The following is a 21,126-nucleotide window of genomic DNA, read 5'->3' as shown; positions in this document are numbered from 1 at the left end:
CTGGAAAGAAATAGTCATTATTCCTTAAGCCATTTTTTCTCCAGCAGCAATAGTAATTAATTAACTAAATATGAAGGGATGATTTAAGAATATAGTCTCAATAATTTGAACAGATATTGGTTAGGAAGTTATTAGGAAATGGTGAGAGTATCATGTACTCCAGTTTTTCTATTTGGTGCTTTTCCTATCCTGGCCTTTGGATATTATCTAATTACCAGAATATAGCTAATTGTGTGCTTCTGCATCCCTCTGAGGTGACAGCATTTCATTCTGTTCAGAAGGTATAGTAGTTTGAATGTTGAATAAACATCATCTCCAAGTAAGTAAAAAAGAACATTGGGCAAACCAGAGCCAGTCACTTTCTCTCAACTCTAATTCATAGGGCTCTTGTGCAGATGAAATGGGAAATTTACATAAATATACATGAATAATAAAATGAAACCAACTTTTTAAAAATGCCCTGATATAAATGGAGTTCCCCTCATTTTTCACAAAATCATGATGTTCCTGGTTAGGAGGGCTTTTGGGCCTCTGTAGTGATTGTACACATGACTTTCATTCCCTTGAATTATTAAATCTTTTTTCTTAGTTTTATTGTTTTTATATTGCTTTTGTGGTTGCACTGGGCCATTTTTGCAAGTGACTTGAGTAAATGTGGTTAAGGAGAATTCATTCATAATGGAAATGTATCACTCTGGGAGGAATATATACATTTGAAGTTAAATTAATGAATATGTAAGACCTAATCATCTTTCAAAAGCCAGGATAATGTATTTTTTATTAATTTTATTTAATATAGTTTTTTAAGCTGTGCAAGCAGTGTATAGTAAAACTACAAAACGAATATTCATTCTTCTTAAAATACAACACAACTGTAAAGTATGATCAACATTCCCATATGGATGGAAAGAATATTCAAAAATATCTTTTAAATAATTGAACAACTGTTCGAGTGTTGAGAAATCCTAATGAGAAGACTCTTGCACTGATAAGAATATTGCAGTTGGGGACATACTCTGTGCAAAATTCACACATAGCTGTTTGGCAGAGAAAACAGCATTTTCTGTGCCAGAGACAGCATTTCTGTTGCTGAAAATACCATTTTATGCATAGAAAAAGCTGTGTTCTGTGCAGAAATTGCTGCAATTGGGGCCCTATTCTGTGCAAAATACACATCTGGTTGATTTGCAGTAAAAACAGCATTTATGCATAGGAAATACCTTTTTGTCTGTAAAAAGTATTTCTGTACAAAATAACAACATGCACATTGTGTCTCAAATATGTTTTGAAAACTATGTGGTTTTGAAGACTTTCTCACAACATGAAGAACTGCTAAAATTACTTGTTGCTTCCCTTGAGAAGAAAATTGTTGAAGAATAACATTCCTACTGGTCATAAATATAAAACAAAATAAAAGGCTGGCTTACCTGCACAACCCCTGTACAGGAATCCAAAAAGATGCAGCCTTTGGGTTCCTTTGAAATCTTTTCATCTTTGTAAAAATTCATTATGTATGAGTTGTCAGACAATTGTGTCAACTGGAAGTAACGCTTTTTGAATGACTATATGAACAGAAATGAGAAACAGGATTGACTTTTCTGCAAATTAATTCTGATTGATGTTTAATTTAAAGAAGAATATTTAAATGAAACATCCCTGAAAATCATTGTCACCAACACATTATCAACCGATAATATAGTGGGCCCTCGGTATTAGCGGGAGATCCTTTTCAGCCCCCCCCCCCCACCGGCAGATAACAAGGTCTGCGTATGCTCAAGTCCCATAGCACTCAGTGGTGGCATGGCCATGTGGCCACACCACCATTGAGGACAATGACAATTTGCCCCTGCCCTCTCCCCGATGCCAGCCTCACCGTTTTCATGGTGGCAGGTAGCAGAGGGGTACCTCTTCTTCCCCCTCTTCTTCCCCCATTACCGCTGCCAGCAGGACAGGCGAGAGAAGTAAAGGAGGAGGAGGAGGAGGAGGGTGGAACTACAATTCCCAGGATTCTCTAGCACTGAGCCAGGGCAGTCAAAGCGGTCTCAAACTGGTTTATTTCTGCAGTATGTTTTGGATCATAGTTCTTTTTGATGAAATCTCTGGAGTTTTAATTTGTGATTTTTAAAAGTGAGAAATAAACTTCTATTATAAAGAAACATAACATGGAGTAGTCAAGTGTTATGTTCCGGTGTCATTAAATGGTTGCTATTTAACTGAGTGTATTTCTCCAGAGTCCTCTATCCATTTTCAGTGCAGCAGCCAGATCTCCACTTACTCTGCTAATAAAACAAATAAGCCAAGCATCCTCAAATGTGTCCTTGTTCATTTGCTCTTAACTTCTCTTACGTTACTTTGTTAACTATTCTAATAAGGCAAAGCTCCAGACCCTAACATATCAGTCTGTTAGCCTTAAAGGTGAGTCTCCTTTCCAGTTACATGACATAGGGGCGACAGTCAAAATAAACAGGTTTCTGGCTGGCTTCGGGGCAGGGCATTTGGACGATGCACACTTTGAAGCTGGCTGGAAAGCACATCCAAGCTTCACTACGGTGAGAAGAGGTGGACTAGAAAGGAGCTGGATTTTTCCACTTCTTCCTGGAAAATATACACCTTCGCATGTATGTATAAATGCACCATATATACATGTTCTAAAGAGGTGCTGTTTCCAGACCCTAACTCTAATTGTGAATGTAAACACCCTGTCTTGGGAGCACATTTAAAAGGGACAGAGCTGCCATACCCAAGTGATGAGGGTGGGAATGCCCAAAAGAGAAATCGTGACACCTCTCAAGAGATGAATACAACATACACAAACCAGATAGTCAAAGAGGGGGCATAGGGTGAAGGGGGGCATGATTGTACCCTGCCAGCATCTGAATGAGTACACCTTTGCTCTGCTACCCTGTCCTGGTGAAGTGCTGCACATCCAAATGTGTGTAGGTTCACAGGGACAGTCATTCAATGGGATGGTAGTCGCTGGTGGTTTGCTCCTGCAAAGGTGTGCAGAGATGGTCGAGGGAACAGTAAAAAAAAAAAAAGTACCCAGTGACGTGGCTTGAAGCTGTGCCATGTGGTCATGACATGCACATTCTAGCCACCTTGGGAGTGGATGATGCTGTTGGTGGGGCTTCAATGTGGCTTTGGAAAAGGAGGCTTCAAGCCACTTTTTCCTGCCCATCTGTTTCACCCCATAAACTCTCCAGCTGCTAGTAACAAGAAAGTAATAAGTTCTTTATGAGGTATGTTGCTCAGCTTTCCCTCTAAAGATGTTTAATAACAGCAAATGTTCCAAAACTACAGCTTGTCCCACAGTTTTGGAAATTTCAGCTCCTATCTTTCCCCCAAAATTGGCAAAAGATTGGGCAGCTCCACCACTGGTGTAGAAAAGATTCTAGATCATCACAGCTCATCCAATCCTTTAGTGAACTATTACTAGTTACTCAAACAAATATGAAACACCATCTGCACAGCATTTTCCATATATATTCATGACTGTGTGCTGAAATGGTCTTCAGTAGGTATGAGGACCATATTGGATATCATTCTCTATCATCCAGTGTAAAGTGAAGTCGAAGGCTTTCATGACCGGCATCCATAGTTTGTGGTTTTTTCGGGTTATGTGGTCATGTTCTAGAAGAGTTTCTTCCTGACATTTTGCCAGCATCTGTGGCTGGCATCTTCAGAGAATGCTTGCCTGGAAAGGACTTGAGTATATATATTGTGTGACCTGGAAAGGCAGGAGTGATTTGCAGACCCTCCCACCTTGAGGCCTGCCATTAGCAACAAAACAATACACATGCAAATCAGTCCTTCCTTTCCAGGTCACACAATATATATATACCCAAGTCCTTTCCAGGCAAGCATTCTCTGAAGATGCCAGCCACAGATGCTGACAAAATGTCAGGAAGGAACTCTTCTAGAACATGGCCACATAGCCCGAAAAACCCACAAACACTATCCAGTGTAAAGCTCTCAGACCATCTTACGGTTCTGGAAGCTGCAATTAGATGTTTCCAGTTAAAAAGATATAAACACATAAGCAAATGCTTTTATATTTTACCTCTTTATGTCCTATCAAAAATTGTGCTTTTTCTAGGGGCTTGCTGTGGAACAAAGTGAAACTATAAAAATGCACAACTTGATGGATCTATTGCCATCAAGCATGAATCTAATATTTATTAGAAATTAAAGAGGTATAAGGCTGCTACAGCTATCTAATACTGACATGCTGATAGACAACTAAATGAAAATACAAAGCAGAAATGCCATGATCAGGGGTGGGGGCAGATAGATATGTACATATCAGTCACTTCTGCCTTACCCGAACTGTAATGCTGTTATTTACTGTGCTGTTAAAATTGCCTTTATAAAGCCAGCCAGATTTGAAAACGCCTGTCCCACCTGCTCCTCCACCACCTTTCGAAGATGAGTGAGATGTTGTATCCTGTGTGAAAAAGACTGTTAATAATGAATTGATTTTTTTTGTTTTTTTGAAAAACATCAGAAAATACTGCATGATTGAACACTTGCTTTTTGTTAAAAAGTATCACCTCTTGGTGCCTTTTAAGCACAGATTTTTCTTTAATGCACATAGAATGACAATATATGTTTGTTTTGACTACATTTCAGTTGAAATGGGAAATTGAACACAACAGATAGTACTAACTCCACAGTTAGAAAGGGGATAGTGGTGGGGGAGAGATACACTTACTTCATCCTTGTCAACGTCTTCATGATCAATTTCAAAGGAATGTGAAGGAAGTTTCTCTGGTCTGAATTCATAGCTAAGAAAAAAGAAATAGATAAAAATTCATCTACATAATGTACAGTGTGATGGAGTGTTTGTTTTAAATACGCAGAAACCTGCAGAGAACATGGTCATGATAAGATTGCCATAACTTAAGTTGCAAGATTTGCTTTTGACTATAGGTAGGCCTCTGTTAATGAAGTAGATGTGTTTCTGGGCATTACTTTTTAAATATAAAATGTGGTACCAGAGGTGAAAATAAAATGGATAGAACCTTCTTATGGTGTGTCTTCAAGTCATTGCTGACTTAGGTGACCCCAAAGCAAACCTTCATGGAGTTTTCTTGGCATGATACTGCAGAGGAGATTTGCCCTTGCCCTCCTTTGAGGCTGAGAGAGAGTGACTTGCCCACCCACATCAACATAGAAGCCCTCAGATACTACTCTTTTATGGATTACAAATCTCAGAATTCCTAGCCAGCAGCTGGAAGTTATAATACCAAAAAAAGGGTCATTTCTGGGATTCTAAAGACTTCTAGTACAAAAAATAATTTTGTCAAACTCTGATTGATTCAACATTTGAATATCATTGACATCCATGGTGTAGTGAAACCAGAATTACCAGGGTTAAAGCACTGGACTTGTGATTAGCAGAGACAATAACATCACCTGCCATCTCCCTGAGGCTTCTGTGTTCTCTCTGGAATTAGCAGCAACCATCACAGTAGCTGGAGGAAAATAAGACTTCCCCCAGAAGCCCTGATATATTGTTGTAAGTGATCCTTGTTATAACACAGAATATTTTCTGTTGACCTGGTCCTGAATGTGCAATTAAAATATACTAGCTTTATCAAAGTCCTACTTTTGGATGTTGCTCTTGGAACAGTGATGATGTGAATGTGCATTTAATTAATTCCCAGCACATGAATACGACTATAATCCAAGTAACACTTTAGCTAGATAGTAAATCACTCTGAACTCAAGGGGGCATAGGTCTGATTAAATATGTTTAGGGTAGATCTAATTGCTATAGGCATAACCTAAATCATGGTATGCTGTCTCACTGGGTACAGGATCTCAGTCATAAATTTCTATTTTGATAAATGTGAATTATTTTAAAATATTGCCTATAAGAGGTGTAGTGCTTTGAATGTTGGACTGCAACTCTGGAGACCAGGGTTTGATTCCCAGCTTGGCCATAAAACCCATTTGGTGACCTTGGACAATTCACGTGATCTTATCCTCAGTGGAAGGCAATGGCAAACTGTCTCTGAACAAATCTTACTGAAAAAACCCCATGACAGGTCTGCCTTAGGATCGTACTAACTCGTAAATGGCTTGAAGGCACATAACAGTAAGGGCTGTTCAACAGTGGAATACACTCGCTCAGAGTGTAGTGGAGTCTCCTTCCTTGGAGGTCTTTAAATAGAGGCTGGATGGCCATCTGTCGGGGATATTTTGATTGTGAGTTCCTGCATGGCAGGGGGTTGGACTGGATGACCCTTGTGGTCTCTTCCAACTCTATGATTCTATGAACACACACACACATAAGATGGAAAATGGACATATGCCTTATTTTTCTTCTTTGTGATTACTTAGAAATTGACCCTACTATCCACCTGAGCCACCTCTGGCATATGTCTCAGAGGAACTGTTTTACAGTTCTTATGCCCCTACTTGGAGGGGCAAGCTCAAAAGGAGGTGTTAGGGGATTACAGTTTGACAACCAGTTAGCTTAGGGGGCTCCCCTATGATAGTCTTCTCCCCCATGTTTAACATACTTGTGAAAAATCTGGGAGAGATTATCCAGATTTTTAGAGTTTGGTGCCTTAAGATTTCTAGGAGAGGGCTTTTTCATGGTCCCATTATCCTCACAGGTCTGTGTGGTGAGGACATGTGAGAAGGCCTTCTCAGTGGCTGCTTCTATTCTCTGGAATTCCCTCCCAAAGGAAACTAGGGAGGCCCATTCCCTATTCTCTCCTTTCACTGGTCAGTAAACCCCTTTTTATTTAAATAGGCATTTGATGTTTAATAAACCATGCAAAAGGCTTTAAATAAAGTGTGTGTGTGATTAATTTTTATGTCTTTAAAATCATTTTTTCTGTTTTAAATTATGGGTTTTTTATATCATTGTAGTTGTTGTTGTTTGCTTTCAAATCATTTCTGACTTATAGCAATCCTAAGGTGAACCCTTGCCAAGGGGTTTCCTTGGCAAGATTTGTTTGGAGGGTTTTTTCTTTTGCCTTCCTTTGAGGCTGAGAAAGTGTGCCTTGCCCAATGCCACCGGTGGGTCTCTAAACAGGTATTCGAACCTTGGTCTCCAAAGTTTTAGTCCAATGCTCAAACCACTAGACCTTGCTGGCTTTCTTTTTATGATACCTAATTTATTTTTAAAAACCTTTTTAATTATCATTAGCTGTATCTTGCTTTAACCTTGTTGAAAGCTGCCTTGGTCTCTTGTTAGGAGAAAGGTGGGATATAGACTAAGCAGAAATAGTAGTCATTATTGTCATATCATCATCATCTTCTGGAAAGCACATAACATGGATAATGCTTGATATTTTTTACATTACAGTAGTAATTCTTGTTCTTGAATAGAGCATTCCAAGACTACTCCACCTGTTCAAAAAAATACTGATACTTGAGCAGGAGTTGTTACTGCTATGTATCTCTTTCAAAATATAGTTTCTTATAGTTGTAACAAATCAACAATTTGTGGTGCACCTACATTGATGGCTAATGATGCACCTTACACATTAGGAACTAACACTTCCCTGACATTACTTCTCCATTTATAGGACAAAAGAACCAGAGTAAATTTACGTCAGGAAATGATCAACATCATTTGCCCACTTCCTCCTAGAACTATTTTCAGAAAAGATGTTCCCATTATCTATTGAAAAATGCATCTGTGTGCAGTTGACTTCCCTACCAATCTATGAGTGCATGAAACAACTTGCCAGACAATATGCCTCGAGGGGAGGAAACAATTGAATCTTCCCTGTTCAATGCTTCAAGGCTTCAATCATACCAGCGATACTAACACCATTGCCCAGATTTTAACTCATGTGGCTCACAATACAAAATTCAAAGGTAAGATGCTGATTTGTACTGGGGGGAAAAATGAAACCATTATGGATTCTCCTAGATCTAGTCCAAAGTGTTCACACATGGTTAAAAATGGCTTTTCTACAAGGATGGTATTCTCCTTCTGGGTCGGTTGGTTATTTATTTATTTATTTATAAAATGTAGTTATGTGTCTTCAAGTTGTTTATGACTTATGGTGAACCTAAATATAATAATTATTATTATTATTTATTTATATCCCACCTCTTCCGCTTTGAGGATCGAGGCAGGTAACAGCAAAGTGAATACAATATACAACAATAAAAACAACAAGTCCCACAAGACCCTGACCCAACCCTCCCTCCCAACTATAAAATTAAACAGTAAAAAATGTTTAAAAAGTACATAACAATACATCAAAGTTAAAAAAACAAATCACAAATAAGAAAAATAATAAAAGGAGGGGGATTCAATTGGTTCTAAAGTGAACCTATCATAGGGTTCTCTTGTCAAGACATGTTCATGTACCTTTGCCTTCCTCTGAGGCTGAGAACATGTGACTTGCTCTAGGGCACCAATAGGTTCCCATGGCTCAGTAGGGATTTCCAACCCTGGTCTCCAGACTCGTAGTCCATCCTCAAACTACTACATCATGCTGGCTCACATTTTAAAAATACCATTCAAAAATATAAATATTTTCATCCTGGCTGTAACTTACAACAGAAGTTATAACATTTCCTTTGCTCTGCAACACATGGAACGCTTCTCTACACTAGAAACAACATGGCCAGTGGGAAGAAATCCCTTTCCCTCCTTTAAGCTGTGGCTGAGATGCAAATGCCCAGAGAGGGAAGGGATACATCTACACTGCATAAATAATCCAGGGTGACATCACTTTAGCTGACATGGCTCAATGTTACAAAATCCAGGGATCTGTAGTTTGTTATGGCACCAGAGCTCTCTGACAGACAAAGCTAAATGTCTCACAAAAGTACAGTTAACAGAATTCCATAGCATTTGGCCACGGAAGTTAAAGTGGTGTCAACCTGGATTATTTCTGCAGAGCAGATACAGCCATGGAAGCTGGAGTGTTCCAGAGATTTTTTTAAAAAATCAAACAAACATATGCTAAAATACAAAAGGTCTGGTTTCTTGCAAAAAAGAAGGAGGAGGAGGAGGAGGAGGAGGAGGAGCAGGATAAGCAGCAGCAGTGAGAGAGAAAAGGCTAAAGGAAGAGAGAAAATAAAAATAAAGAGGAATGAATCCTCCAGCAGAGGCAATCAACCCTTTAAATAGGTTACATGGGCCATGTGCACTTTTAATATTAAAAAAAAAAAATCTGTTTTGCAAAACCAGAAGTGGGATCCTATTCTTTGTGGGTGGGGGAGGTTGCATTTATGCCACTGTTCCCTCATAGGGAAGAAAATCTAGCATAGACCAAAGAGATCCTTGATCTCTTTGGCTGTTCTGTTTCTGACAATAATGTCATATGGCCACTGTTTCACTAGGTTTGACAGGTGGGGAAGATCTGAGTAGGAGTTTCTCTACTCAACATCAGATGCTAGAATGTTAGAAGGTGGGGGTGCACACTTGTAAAGCAACTAAAAGTGATGCCAACAAAACAGTGAAAACCTGATAAAGTTCACACTTAACCTGGATTTGGAATAACTGTGTTTAGAGAAATGAAAACTAAGGGGCTGTATAGACTGGCATCAGAGGCTGACATGGGGTCGGAGTGGAGATGTGGTGACTGCACGATGTATGCCCTGACTCTGCCCTCATCCCAGCGTGATGCCATGCGCCCCACCACATGGTAGGCGGCATCACAGCACTCCTCTGGCACTGCATCCAGATGATGCAGCTCCAAAGGAGCACAGAAAAGCTGTGGCGCAGAAAGGAGCCACTTTTTGCAGCTCCTTTTTGTGCCGCGGAAAGGCCAGGTAGGTGCCATGGCATGCAGTTGCCATGACCCTCATCTGGTGAAGAAAGAGGTGGTTGCACAGCCTGTAAGACTCTCCATTACTCTTGTACAGCCTGTAACACTCTTCACTACGCCAGCCAGAGCTTGGTAATGTTATCTGTTTGCATGACAACTTCCAGAACCCTCCAGCCACCACAACTACTTATCATTCTGGTTTGTGAATTCAGGGAGTTGTATTCCAAAAAAGTAATTTTCCCACAATCTGCTGCCAAAACAGCCAGATTGATGATTTAAATTTTAGCCAAATTTCACATTCAAAACAAGATTAAAACAGGAAAAATAAGTGTAGTGTGCTTCCCTGCAGTAACAGTATTTATAGCTCTAAAGCAGGGGTAGGCAACTTTTTTGAGCCGGGGGCCGGGTTGGTGTCCCTCAGACAACTGGGGGGCCGAAGCCAAAAAATAAATAAGTAAATAATTTTTTTTAAAAATTAAATAAATAAATAAACCGGGACAAATGTAGGACAAAATTTTTGAATGGTGGACACTTTTTTTAAAAAAGTGGAGGACACGTGAAAAAATTTGCTGATTTTTTAAAAAATGTTAATATAAATGCATGTTTCTGAGGCTTCTATAGACAATTGCCCCTGTGCGCGAGAGGCCAAAGGCCCCGGCGGCAATCGGCGGCAGGACCGGGCTGGGGCCGGTCCCAAGGCCTTGCCGGGCCACATCCGGCCTGAGGGCCGCAGGTTGCCTACCCCTGCTCTAAAGGGTCAATGGTTCTTCTTCAGTCCAATCCACACAGCAGAAATAATCCAGGTTGACACTGCTTTAACTACCTGGCTAATAAATAAATAAAATAAATACAACTTTTATTTGTATCCTGCTTTTCTGCTACAGGGCAATCAAAGTGGCTTACCTGTTAAAACAGCATCAATTTACAGTACATGATACATATACAATACAATATCTAATTCCCCCTGGCTAAGTGCTAGGGAATGCTGGGAATTATAGTTTGTTGTGGCACCAGAGCTCTCTGACAGAGAAAGCTTGATGTCTCACAAAGCCACAGCTTCCTGAATTCCCTATCACTAAGCCACGGCAGTTAAAGCGGTGTCAAACTGGATTATTTTTGCAATGTGGATTGGAAGATGTCAGAAAGTACTCAGCTAAAGTCTTGCCACATTACCACATCCTCTGATGATGAAAAGATGCATGGAAAATACTGTAGGTACTACATATGGATCACTGTACATCATTTTTGTGCAAGTCGTACATAAAAAAGCCAAAAAATAATGGCTACAAAGAACATCTTAAATTTATACCATTGTTTATTATGTAAATTTAACCTCAGATAATCTTTGGCTGGTTACAGACCGCCGAAAAGCGGCGGCCTGCACCCGCCCTTTTTCCAGCCGGATCGGGGCCTCAGCAGCCAGAGCGGCAGCCTCTGAGGCCCCGATCCGCCGCTTTCCAGGCTGCGGGGAAGTGGCAAAAGCCCCTTCCCCGCAGCCTGGAAAGGGGTGTCCTTGGGGCTTCAAGCCCCAAGGACACCCCGCGGCGGTGGGGAGGAGGAGAAAGGGGCTGCTTGGCCCCTTTCTCCTCTGCGTCGCTGGGCGCAGCCGTCTGAAGGCTGCGCCCAGCGATGCAAACAGAAAAGGAGCTCCATTTCGGAGCTCCTTTTGCAGCCGGGGAAGGGGCGCACTATTCGCCCTGGCGCGGCGTGACGATGTCATGTCCACACCGCTCCGTATAGAGGTGGCACGGTCGTGATGTCGTAATGGCGGCGGCCGTGTAGAACGGCCGCTGCCATTTTTTGTGTGCTTCGCGCGTCCTTTCTAACCCTAGCGCGCACGGAGCACGCACTTTTAGGCCCGTTTGTAACGGGCCTTTGTCTCATAGCAGTGAGGGTTTTATTTCTTTTCTACAAAAAGGAGGTATCATGAAAATAGCTTAGCAAGGAAGTTGGAAAGACTCGGTAGAAACTGACACTGGTTAGTATGATCTTTCGAAGTATCTTCCAAGTCAATCGTTCTTTAATTAAGAGGGAGGAAATGAGGGAAGTTGGTGGGATGTTATGATCAGAAAAAATATATATGAAAGGCCTAGTCTCACTTCTCTCCTAGATAATGTAACACAGCGTCATGTCTGTGTGATCAAAGCAAACTGATTGAGTTAGTGGTTGTAACTTGAGTCATACCAAAACAAGATCAGATGACGAGACAGAGCTAAGTTTGTGTTTGATCTTGAGGGTTCCAGGAACTAATGGAAATCTAAATAGGTGTAAAAGGTAAAATGAAAGCCTTGATACAAAATCCTAACTCATATTTGGATAACCAAAAAGAGCCAACTGAAAAATATGCAAATAAAACTATTTAGTACGGCTTCTATAGTTGTAGATCCAGAAGGCAGAGGAGAAGCTTTGCTTGGCATAGAATGAGCACAGACAGTGTTTTCTGGAATGGAAATAGGCCACAACATTATTGGTTACAGATGAGAGTCTGGACTAGTATAGGTTCAGAGCCAAGCATTGTTTGACCCACTTGCTAGCCAATGGAAATTGATTCATCCAGCCTGTTTGCTAAGTAGACACGAAATGACAGATGTGTGATTCCACAGGGTTGGAAGCCACTGTGGTGTTTCCCCCTGCAATAGGCAATAAGGAGAGACCAACTGCCCCCAGGGTTAGCATGACCCTGGTCGCTTATACCCTTAAGGGAACTCTTGCACTGGGTCACATGCATGTGAAGGCCCCATCCTAAAAAGCGGCATCTGGCCCTGTACCAAAATTGAAGAAAGTATGACAAAATTACAATTTCAGATTTGCTAAAAAAGCATAACTCCAGAAACCCAACAAGTTCAAATCCAGAACCTAGGCAAGGTGGGTGGGAAGAAGCTCAGAAACTGACTGACAGCTGATGAACCAGGGAGCTGCTTTATATGTTCTGAACATAGAAAAAAATCAAGCCTGTGAAAAACCCACAAAAAACTAAGGTTGTAGTTATGTTATGTAATTATGTGTTAAGTGGTTATGTCTATGTGTATGGTGTGTTTTATTACAATATTTTTTTATTAAAAAAAGGAAATGAGTTGTATTCTTTAAAAGTGAAATGAATTACATTTACAGCATGAAAATACTTCACATATGGTGGCCTCAAATAACTTATTGGATGCTAGAGACAGCTTTATAGTATTAATTTGGATGCATACATTCAAACATAATATTTCAGTACAAACACCTAAGAAAAAAAATACAGAGTAGCTTACCATGGCAAATGTCTAAAATCTCCCGAGTATTGTTCATATTTGTAGTCTACAATATGCCATTGGGAACTGTAATATTTACATGCCTAAAACAAAGAAGAAAGAAAATGTATAGTTCAATTACTTTAAATTGGGAGGGGGGGGGGCTGAAATCCAGCATGACCATTCCATGCATAGGAAGAGGATGCCACTTGCAGATCCCATTCTTGGAAGCAGTTCCATACAATCAAAAGATTTCCATATGAAGAACAAGCATAGCTAGCACAGAGCTTTGAAAAGTTCCTGACCATGCTAGCTAGGAAATTTTGAGAGTTGTGGTCAGCAATAGTAACATTTCCAAATCCTGGCCTTCCACATACAGAGGCTGCATGCTGTATCAGAGTTTAGGAAAGTTACATTTTTGGACTCCAGCTCTCAGAATTCCTCAAAAAATTGGGCCAAAAAAGCCACAGTTGCTGGAGGATTCCTTGGACCACAGGAAAAAGAACCTTTTTCCAAATTTGTTCCACACCACAAACATCTATCACTGATTATCATCCCTGATATAATTACATGGATCTCAGTTCTTGACTGTTTCATCTTTGCACTACAATTTCTGTAGTTTTTGTGAACATTTCTGCACAATATTTTCTCTACATCTGAGTGTCCTGTGTTCCAGAGGATTTTTCAGGGTAGAAAGAAATGCGACCATTTGGAATATGTGAATATTGGGAGAAAAACTGCATGGAAGTTTCACTGGTTTCATTTTTCCTGGTAAGGTTTGCCAGTTGTCAGGGAACCAATTTTTCAACAGGGAAGTGAATGTTTCAGAATATTAGTTCTACTCCTAACTGATGGACACACTCTCTCTCTCTCTCTCTCTCTCTCTCTGTGTGTGTGTGTGTGAGAGAGAGAGAGAGAGAGAGAGAGAGAGAGACAGACTCCCGTACCCTTTGGTGAGAACTATCGTAGAGTCCCTGCACACTGAGATAGGCAGAGTGACTGAGTACATGTGTATGAATACCTGTGTGGGGATTAGAAATACTTCTGTTGCTCATCATGGTATCACTTACAATGATGAGGAATCCTTCAAAGTAATTATTTTGTTTATTTGATGTATAACCATCCCTTTTCAAAAAGAGTCCACTGTGCTTTTATGCATATTAGAGTGTATATATAATCACAGTTCATTACAGATCTTTTTAACATGGCTTTCCATTCCTGAGAAGTCTGGAATACCTGTGTCACACATTTTGTCACACTCAAGCTATTCCATGAAATATGTACTGTGTCGATAGTTACTTTCAGTTTTGTTGTCATACCAAGATTTAGTTGCTATCACATGAAGACACCTGCTCCCAAAAGATAGGAATATTCATGAAAAATCCATCAAAAGTGGATAACAAAGAGAATGCCGTATATTAAACCAGTCAGCTATTTACTGTATTTCACTAAAAGCCAATACAATATATTAACCAACTCTTGGCAATAATGATTAAACTGCATGACAAGAATTAAGAACTACTGTCTCTTCTTTACTTATTGTCCAAACAAGTGATGTATACTGTTTTTCCCCAAACACTTTTCTGCAACAGAACCATCATGCCCCACCTTTGACTAGACAAGAATTAACACAATTAATAGATCATTTCATTTTGATTGAACAGGAATTTGAGCTGCACTGCTGAGCAGCATTTAGAAAAGAGGAAACAAATTAACTGAAGCAGAACTGAAGAATATTCCTGACACACAGTGGTGCTTTACTTGTTTCCTTTCTTTTATCGCATATAGCTACTATTTATAATATATTTCTTAGGTAGGTAATGGACCACAGGTTGTCTGATATAATACTGACACTTCAGAATAAATACAGCAAGCCTTGAATAACAGAAACATTGTTAGATACCATTATGTATCATTTACAGTAAGGTTTACAAGTAGTATAATATAAATACAGATGATAAGGTATAATACAATTAAGCAGCTGAGGAAGTTGCCATGATATCATATTTTATATCTCCTGACTGGAGGGACGGGGATGTACTGATTTTATTGGCCATAGACAGCAGCTTGGTAAACTATACAGCATACTAAATGCTTCTATAAAGTGATATTCTTAGTTCAATGGTCATGAACCATGTGCTAAATAAATGCTAATGATGTAGAATAAAAATACTATCTAGAATTTTGTATTCAGGGGATCATTATTGTATTTTAAATCAACATGCGTGCACACACACACACACACACACACATATAAATGTGTCCCTATCTCAGATTACATAATTTTACAAATCCAGTAAAGACATTCCATTCTATTAAGATCTGTTTATATTTATGTATTGACAGGAATATATTCACATTATTCTTTGCATTTATATAGAACCCAGAAAATGGTTGTTACATAAACTCAACCCCCCACTCTCCTTTCACCAACAGGGAAAGACAGAGAAGCTTTTGGCCACAAACTGGCTGCTGCAAAAGGGTCTTCTAATGGGAAGAGGTGAGTGCTGTACTTTCCTTGCGGTTTTTTTTTATGTTTTAAAATACTTATAAACTGTTTTAATCCACTGGTTTCATCCAGGCCTTAGATGTATGTTGCTTTAATTCATGCTGTCAATTATCATGGGTCCTGGGAGAAAGGTGGTGTGAAGAGAGGAGTTTTGGAAACTTGAGTGAAGGCAGTCAATCACAGCTTTTGGAATGCTGCAGTGGGCATATTGCGGGAGAAGAATAAAAAAAAAATAAAGAGCTTGTGTGTTAAATGGTTAGTCAGGGACAAGCAGAACTAGAGCAGGTAAAAATGGATTAAATCTTGAGAAGATCAGGTAAAACAGGACCACTTAAGAATAAAGAAATGATAAGGGCTAGAAATAAGTTTGGTAAGTGAGAGCAGGAACTTTGGTTTGATGGGAGTGAGGATGGAATGAGTATTAGAAAATTTCCTGAATGTGGTAAGAATTTGATGTTCCTGACCATTCTGGAAAGACTGATGGGAAGAAAAAACAGCACTTGGTTTTTGTTTTGTTTTGTTTGTTTGTTTTTTGTTCTCAGGACAAAAAGCAGTACAACTTTGTCAGCTCTAAACAGCCTTAAAAGCTGCACAGTTGAAATACAGTACTGTATAGTGCAACTCTCAAAGGCTAAGTTGTGGACCTATGCCAACTAAAACTGCACAGTTTTTATAAGCATTGGAATGGTTTAACACTGAAAAGGAGAAAACAGAGTAAAACATTCCTTGAATGCTAAGCCCTAAAGATGTGAACCTTAACTATGAAAATGATGACTTAATTTGCTCCATCCCTTTCAAGGCTCGTCCTCTCCTGCTGCCCTGATCTCCTCTGCTCTTTCTTCATTGAGTCTTCCCTCCCCCCTTGTTTATGCAATTTGCTCCCTGAACTCTCTAGACTCTGAGTCTGTGTTCACCTTCATTGTTGACCTGCTTCCCTACTCTGATTCCCTGATTCCTTCTCATCCCTATCAATTTGCTTTATCCCCGCCAAGGCTGCTAATCTCCTGTTGCCCCCTCCTCCGCTGGCTGGTTTTTTATTTAATTTGCTCCCTGAATGTTCTGCTCTGAGTCTACTCTCCCTTTCTTTCTTGGCCTGCCTGCCTATCTGAGTCTTGATAGGTGGCTGAGGAAGAGTGGCAGAGGAGGGGGGCTGGAGAGGAGCAGCCTTGGTGGAGTTGAAGCGAATTACCAGGGATGAGAAGGAATCAGGGAATTGGAGTAAACAGGAAAAGTGGAATCAGAGTAGGCAAGCCAGTCAAGAAAGAAGGGAGTGCAGACTCAGAGCCTAGGGGTTCCTTAGACTAGAGGGCAAAAGGGGATTAACAGTGATTTTTGTTGCACATCTTGGCTCTTATATCAAACAAGACTTGAAAACCAGCCCCAAAACTTCAGTATGCAATATGCCTTTATTTATTAATTCCTGGAGAATAAATTTCCCCTCAATTCCTGAAATATTGGAAAATGTCCTCTGGGGTCATTGAGGCAATTTTGCCACATTCACACCCTCCCACCCCCTGGGCCATTTTAGGCCCAGGAAAGGCCTGTTTTCCCTAAAGGAATGTGTTCCTGAAATTGGTTTTTATGTAACTTCCTGTTTTTAAACAGCACAGTTAACAATCAAAACATGGCAAGATTCCTTCCATGTTCCCCAGATGGTGCTGGGAATGCATCTTGGTGGGGGGAGGGGAATAGTAATTTTTTTTGGCAGGAGGTAATGAGTGACAGAGAGGGTAGATGCCTAAGGCTCCCTGTAGGGGCCAATGCAACCTTTGCCTACCCCTACGTAAATATTCATTGGGGAAAGGGAATGGCCAGCTCTCTGTGATGACAACATATATCTTGATTATGAAGAGTGACAGTCATGAAGTGGAGAACCTCCTCTGTGTCTGGAGAGACTCCATACAATTCTAATTTCAAAATAAAATAAATAAATAAATCAAGGCTCAGAATCACGTTGAGAACATCCACACACATAAGAGAGTCTTCATTTTAAACTGTTAATTTCCAGCCAAGGACAAGAGAGATTTTGGAGAAAATGTGGCAGCTGTGATTGAATGTCTGAATGGGTCTCTTTATTACTGCTGATGATACAAATATTATCATTATGGAATTTGGAAGAACGTATAACTTCAGCAGAAGAAAACTTGGTGCTACTAAATATTTTATGCACACAGCTTTGGAAACAGAAAGTGGAACATGTGCTTTACTACTTAAGAGGGGGGAAACAGTTGAAAGCCTTTATCCTGACACAGTTCCACTAACCAAATTCCCACTGAAATAATAATTCCATGTCTCTGCATTTGCCATTGTGCTGTGTCTCTCACACTGCTTTTGGTTCCAAGGAAGGCCCGAGTGACATCTTGCCAATTTGCAAACAATTTCCAGCTACAAATATGTCATGCTCCGCTCTTTACACTGAAGGCAATAAGGCCAGTGTGCTGAATCTTTGGTTTCAAGATACCTTGCCCTTCATTTCTCTTAAGATCACAATTAGAAACAGGATACTTGATCAAAGGGAGCCTCTGCTAAGTCTGGAAAATATCTATCCAGAAGCCCCCACAGCTATACAAAAAGTCTTCTTTGTGAACCATTTTCCATTCAAATATCATTGGGCTATTGATGATAAATTGAACTAGAAACAAAAAAGAGCATTTCCCCCCACAATCTCTAAAGGGTCAATATTTCTGCATATGTATTTTTGTAGTGTATTTTTGTCATGAAGGACCAGGCAGAAAGTGACACCCTGCTCAAGATCCTAGGATTAATGAGCAAGATGAAAAGTTATCAGCAGTTTTGGCAATGGTAGCAGTCTTGTCTAACACAAAAAGGAAGGAGTTGCTCCTCTAGCCCAGATGCCTGCTTCAGAAATGTGTCCCACACTCTCTCCAGTGCCCCACGTGGAAACTGTGCTATGCGTACCATCCTGTTAGAATTCAAAGTTAGTCTGTAGAATCAGTATATAGAGACCTTGTAGCACAGCATGTAGAAAGATCTTATAGTGTTAGTTTCAAAGGTGCTACAAATCTCTCTAAATACTCATCCTGTCAGTGGTATATAAATATCTTAACCCAATGCCTGTGTATGCCCTCTTTTTAGTTGCTGTGGAGACTGGCACTCCTTTATTTCTTCTGCAACAACCAACCCTCCTAACTTACCATAGAACCACTGAACACCCCCTCACTGCCATTCATGCCTAGAGAAGAAGGAGGGAATTGTAGAAGTGTCTGGTTAAATCTACATAGCCAGCACAAAATGATTACCTCAGCCACTGAGACCATCAAAGAACCACAGCAGATTTCAGTGGATGATGGAATAGTTTTGTGTGCTCTTATGGGGACAGAGCCAGATGTTTTTACAATTAATTCCTTGCAATCCTCCAGGCACAAATGGTCATAGGTGAAGGACTTAAGCAGCTCTAAGGTAGGTCCAAGAGTTAATAAATGGCTCACTGTAGTTCTGCCTGTGAGCCAGACAAGATTTTAGCCCTATGCATTTTTCATGGATGCATTGTCCAGGGCACAAAAAAAATCATGTGATATTGTAGAATGTATTAAATATGCATCTAAGCTTAGCTAAAATACCATTGTTGTTCTTTGTCCTCTTGCTCCTTCTCATCATCAACATAAACAAAAATCATGCCTTTAGTTTTTCAAACATGTCAAAATGCCATTGCTTAAGCTTTTCAAGGCTTCAACACAGCTTAATTTTTTAAACGGAAAACAAATTTAAAAGATACAGCTACAACACACTATACATTAAAGATAAAGGAAGTCAAACAGTGTAAGTTTACCTCTTTAACAAATAAATGTTCTGCTTTTTGCTCTGCATCTTCAGAAACTGATGAGTAAAGTGTTCTTATTTCCCATGGAACTGTGGCTATCTGAAAAAAAGTGTGAGACAATGAAAATTGAAATAAGGAATATGCTTACAAATAACACATAAACTGATTAAGACAGGTATGCTCCACTGACTTGTGATGTCATTGGAACATCCCATGAGTGCAGAATCAAGATCTGGCTTGTGTGAGAGAATGAGCAATTGCAGATCAATTGTCATCCAGAACATTCATGTTATTTTCATTGGCAATGCTGTTCTGAAATTTCCTGTCACTACCATTGAAAAAATTGTTTAGGACATAGAAAGATACAGTGATCCTTAAAATGGGTAGTACTGCCACTCTGGGGTGGTGGTGGTGGTGGAAAGGTACAGGGGGGCAGTAAGGAAAAAGGGGACAACAGGGGGCCTTCAGTCAAACTACTGACATGCAATAAAGACAAGAAGAACCAGCAGTCTTTAGAACCATGGTAGGGATAAGGGTTGTATCTTTTCAGGATCCCTTAAAACTATTGCACAGCCTCACTGATTGCTTCATGTGGTGGTTTCTCCTGTTCTTCGCATGTCTCCATGAGGGCTCTTTCACTAGTAGTGGAACTGATGGTTAGGAAACCCTTGCAAGGCTTGGGTGCAGGGTATTGCTTCTATGGCTCAGAGCAGCAGCATTTTGGGATGGACTGGCTGGAGCAAAGAGTTAGACCACGTCATGGCAGGGGAGCAGTAACAGCAAAAATGAGCTTTGCTGGGACTGGCTGACAGATTGGAGGAGCACTGCTGCTCTTGCTTTCTTTTGTTAGATAGGCTGAGAGAAGAGGTAGCAAAATAATGTTTTTTTGAGGGTTGGGGTAGCAACTTGAAGCTGTGTGGGGAAGGCATGTCTCTGAGAAAGGGGAGAGAGGAGTATCCAGGCCCAATTCTTGCAATGAGTCCTTTGCCTTGGAATGGCTCCTGTAGTTAAAATCTCTCTTTTTCCCCATTGATACCAGACTCCAGTTCAGAGTATGTGGCCTCTGTAAATCCCTTACACAAACTCCAGCTGTGCCCTCTCTGCTCTGGTGAAGAAGGAATGAGTCCTTCCTCACTGGGGAGAAGCTTCTCTCTTTGCATCCGATCAACTTGGAAGCAGCATCTGAGCAGCTGGCTGAGTGAGGTGAGAAGCTTCTTGGTCACTGCTCAGCCAACTCTTCAGTTGCTGATCCCAAGGTGAACACGTGCAAAGGGAATAATGATAGAATTGGCAGTAGGACAGTAGACCTAATATCAAGACATAGGCATTGGGGATGCTAGGATTGTCACCCAACAGGAAAGGGATGCAGTCTGAAAAAGTTTGGATATCACTGGTTTAGAACAATACCATCATATGCATGCCTACAGTATATATTTGGACCATTCCATTTGGACTTTGCTGATCTGGATGGAGCTGTGGGGTAACTCACAGTGTTTGTTGGCTCACTCAGCCAATAATAATAATAATTATATTAGTAGTTGAAAACTGTAATAACACCATTCAGTATATTTTACTGCTCTCATCATGGCACCACCTTTCAGCAGTGGTGACACTGAATGCTTCTGTGAGGCAAGAGGCTATGGTGCTGGTAGCAGTGCTGCTAGTAGGATCTTCCATGTCAGGCAGGCTTTTGCTGAGGAGCCAAACTAAATGTGCCAAACAGCTACTGGACAGCTGTGGTGGTGGTGGTGGTGGAGTGACATTGGCAAATGATATTTCAGAGACAATAAAACTATAAAACTTGTTAGAACTGGACAGAGGGAGGACTGATAAACCCTCTTTTGGGTGTCTTTAACT

At 40.4% G+C, this 21,126-nt stretch overlaps 1 protein-coding gene across 10 annotated transcripts in view; it reads right to left on the bottom strand.

Moving 5' to 3' along the window:
- The window catches only part of DOCK10 (dedicator of cytokinesis 10), a 187,819-nt gene that overhangs the window by 101,945 nt on the left and 64,748 nt on the right, over positions 1-21,126 (bottom strand). For all 10 annotated transcript variants that reach the window (XM_089509216.1, XM_089509209.1, XM_089509211.1 and 7 more), the window contains exons 3-7: positions 19,279-19,368; positions 13,001-13,083; positions 4,712-4,784; positions 4,322-4,444; positions 1,428-1,562 (exon numbers count right to left, since the gene is read on the bottom strand). In XM_089509216.1, coding sequence (XP_089365342.1) covers positions 1,428-1,562; positions 4,322-4,444; positions 4,712-4,784; positions 13,001-13,083; positions 19,279-19,368 — 504 coding nt within the window. The remainder of the gene's footprint in view (positions 1-1,427; positions 1,563-4,321; positions 4,445-4,711; positions 4,785-13,000; positions 13,084-19,278; positions 19,369-21,126) is intronic.

Source organism: Sceloporus occidentalis, unplaced genomic scaffold (genome assembly GCF_023333645.1).
Source record: "Sceloporus occidentalis isolate IW3139 unplaced genomic scaffold, rSceOcc1.0.p SCAF_2, whole genome shotgun sequence".
Taxonomy (NCBI): domain Eukaryota; kingdom Metazoa; phylum Chordata; class Lepidosauria; order Squamata; family Phrynosomatidae; genus Sceloporus; species Sceloporus occidentalis.
This window is presented reverse-complemented; position numbering and strand designations above follow the sequence as displayed.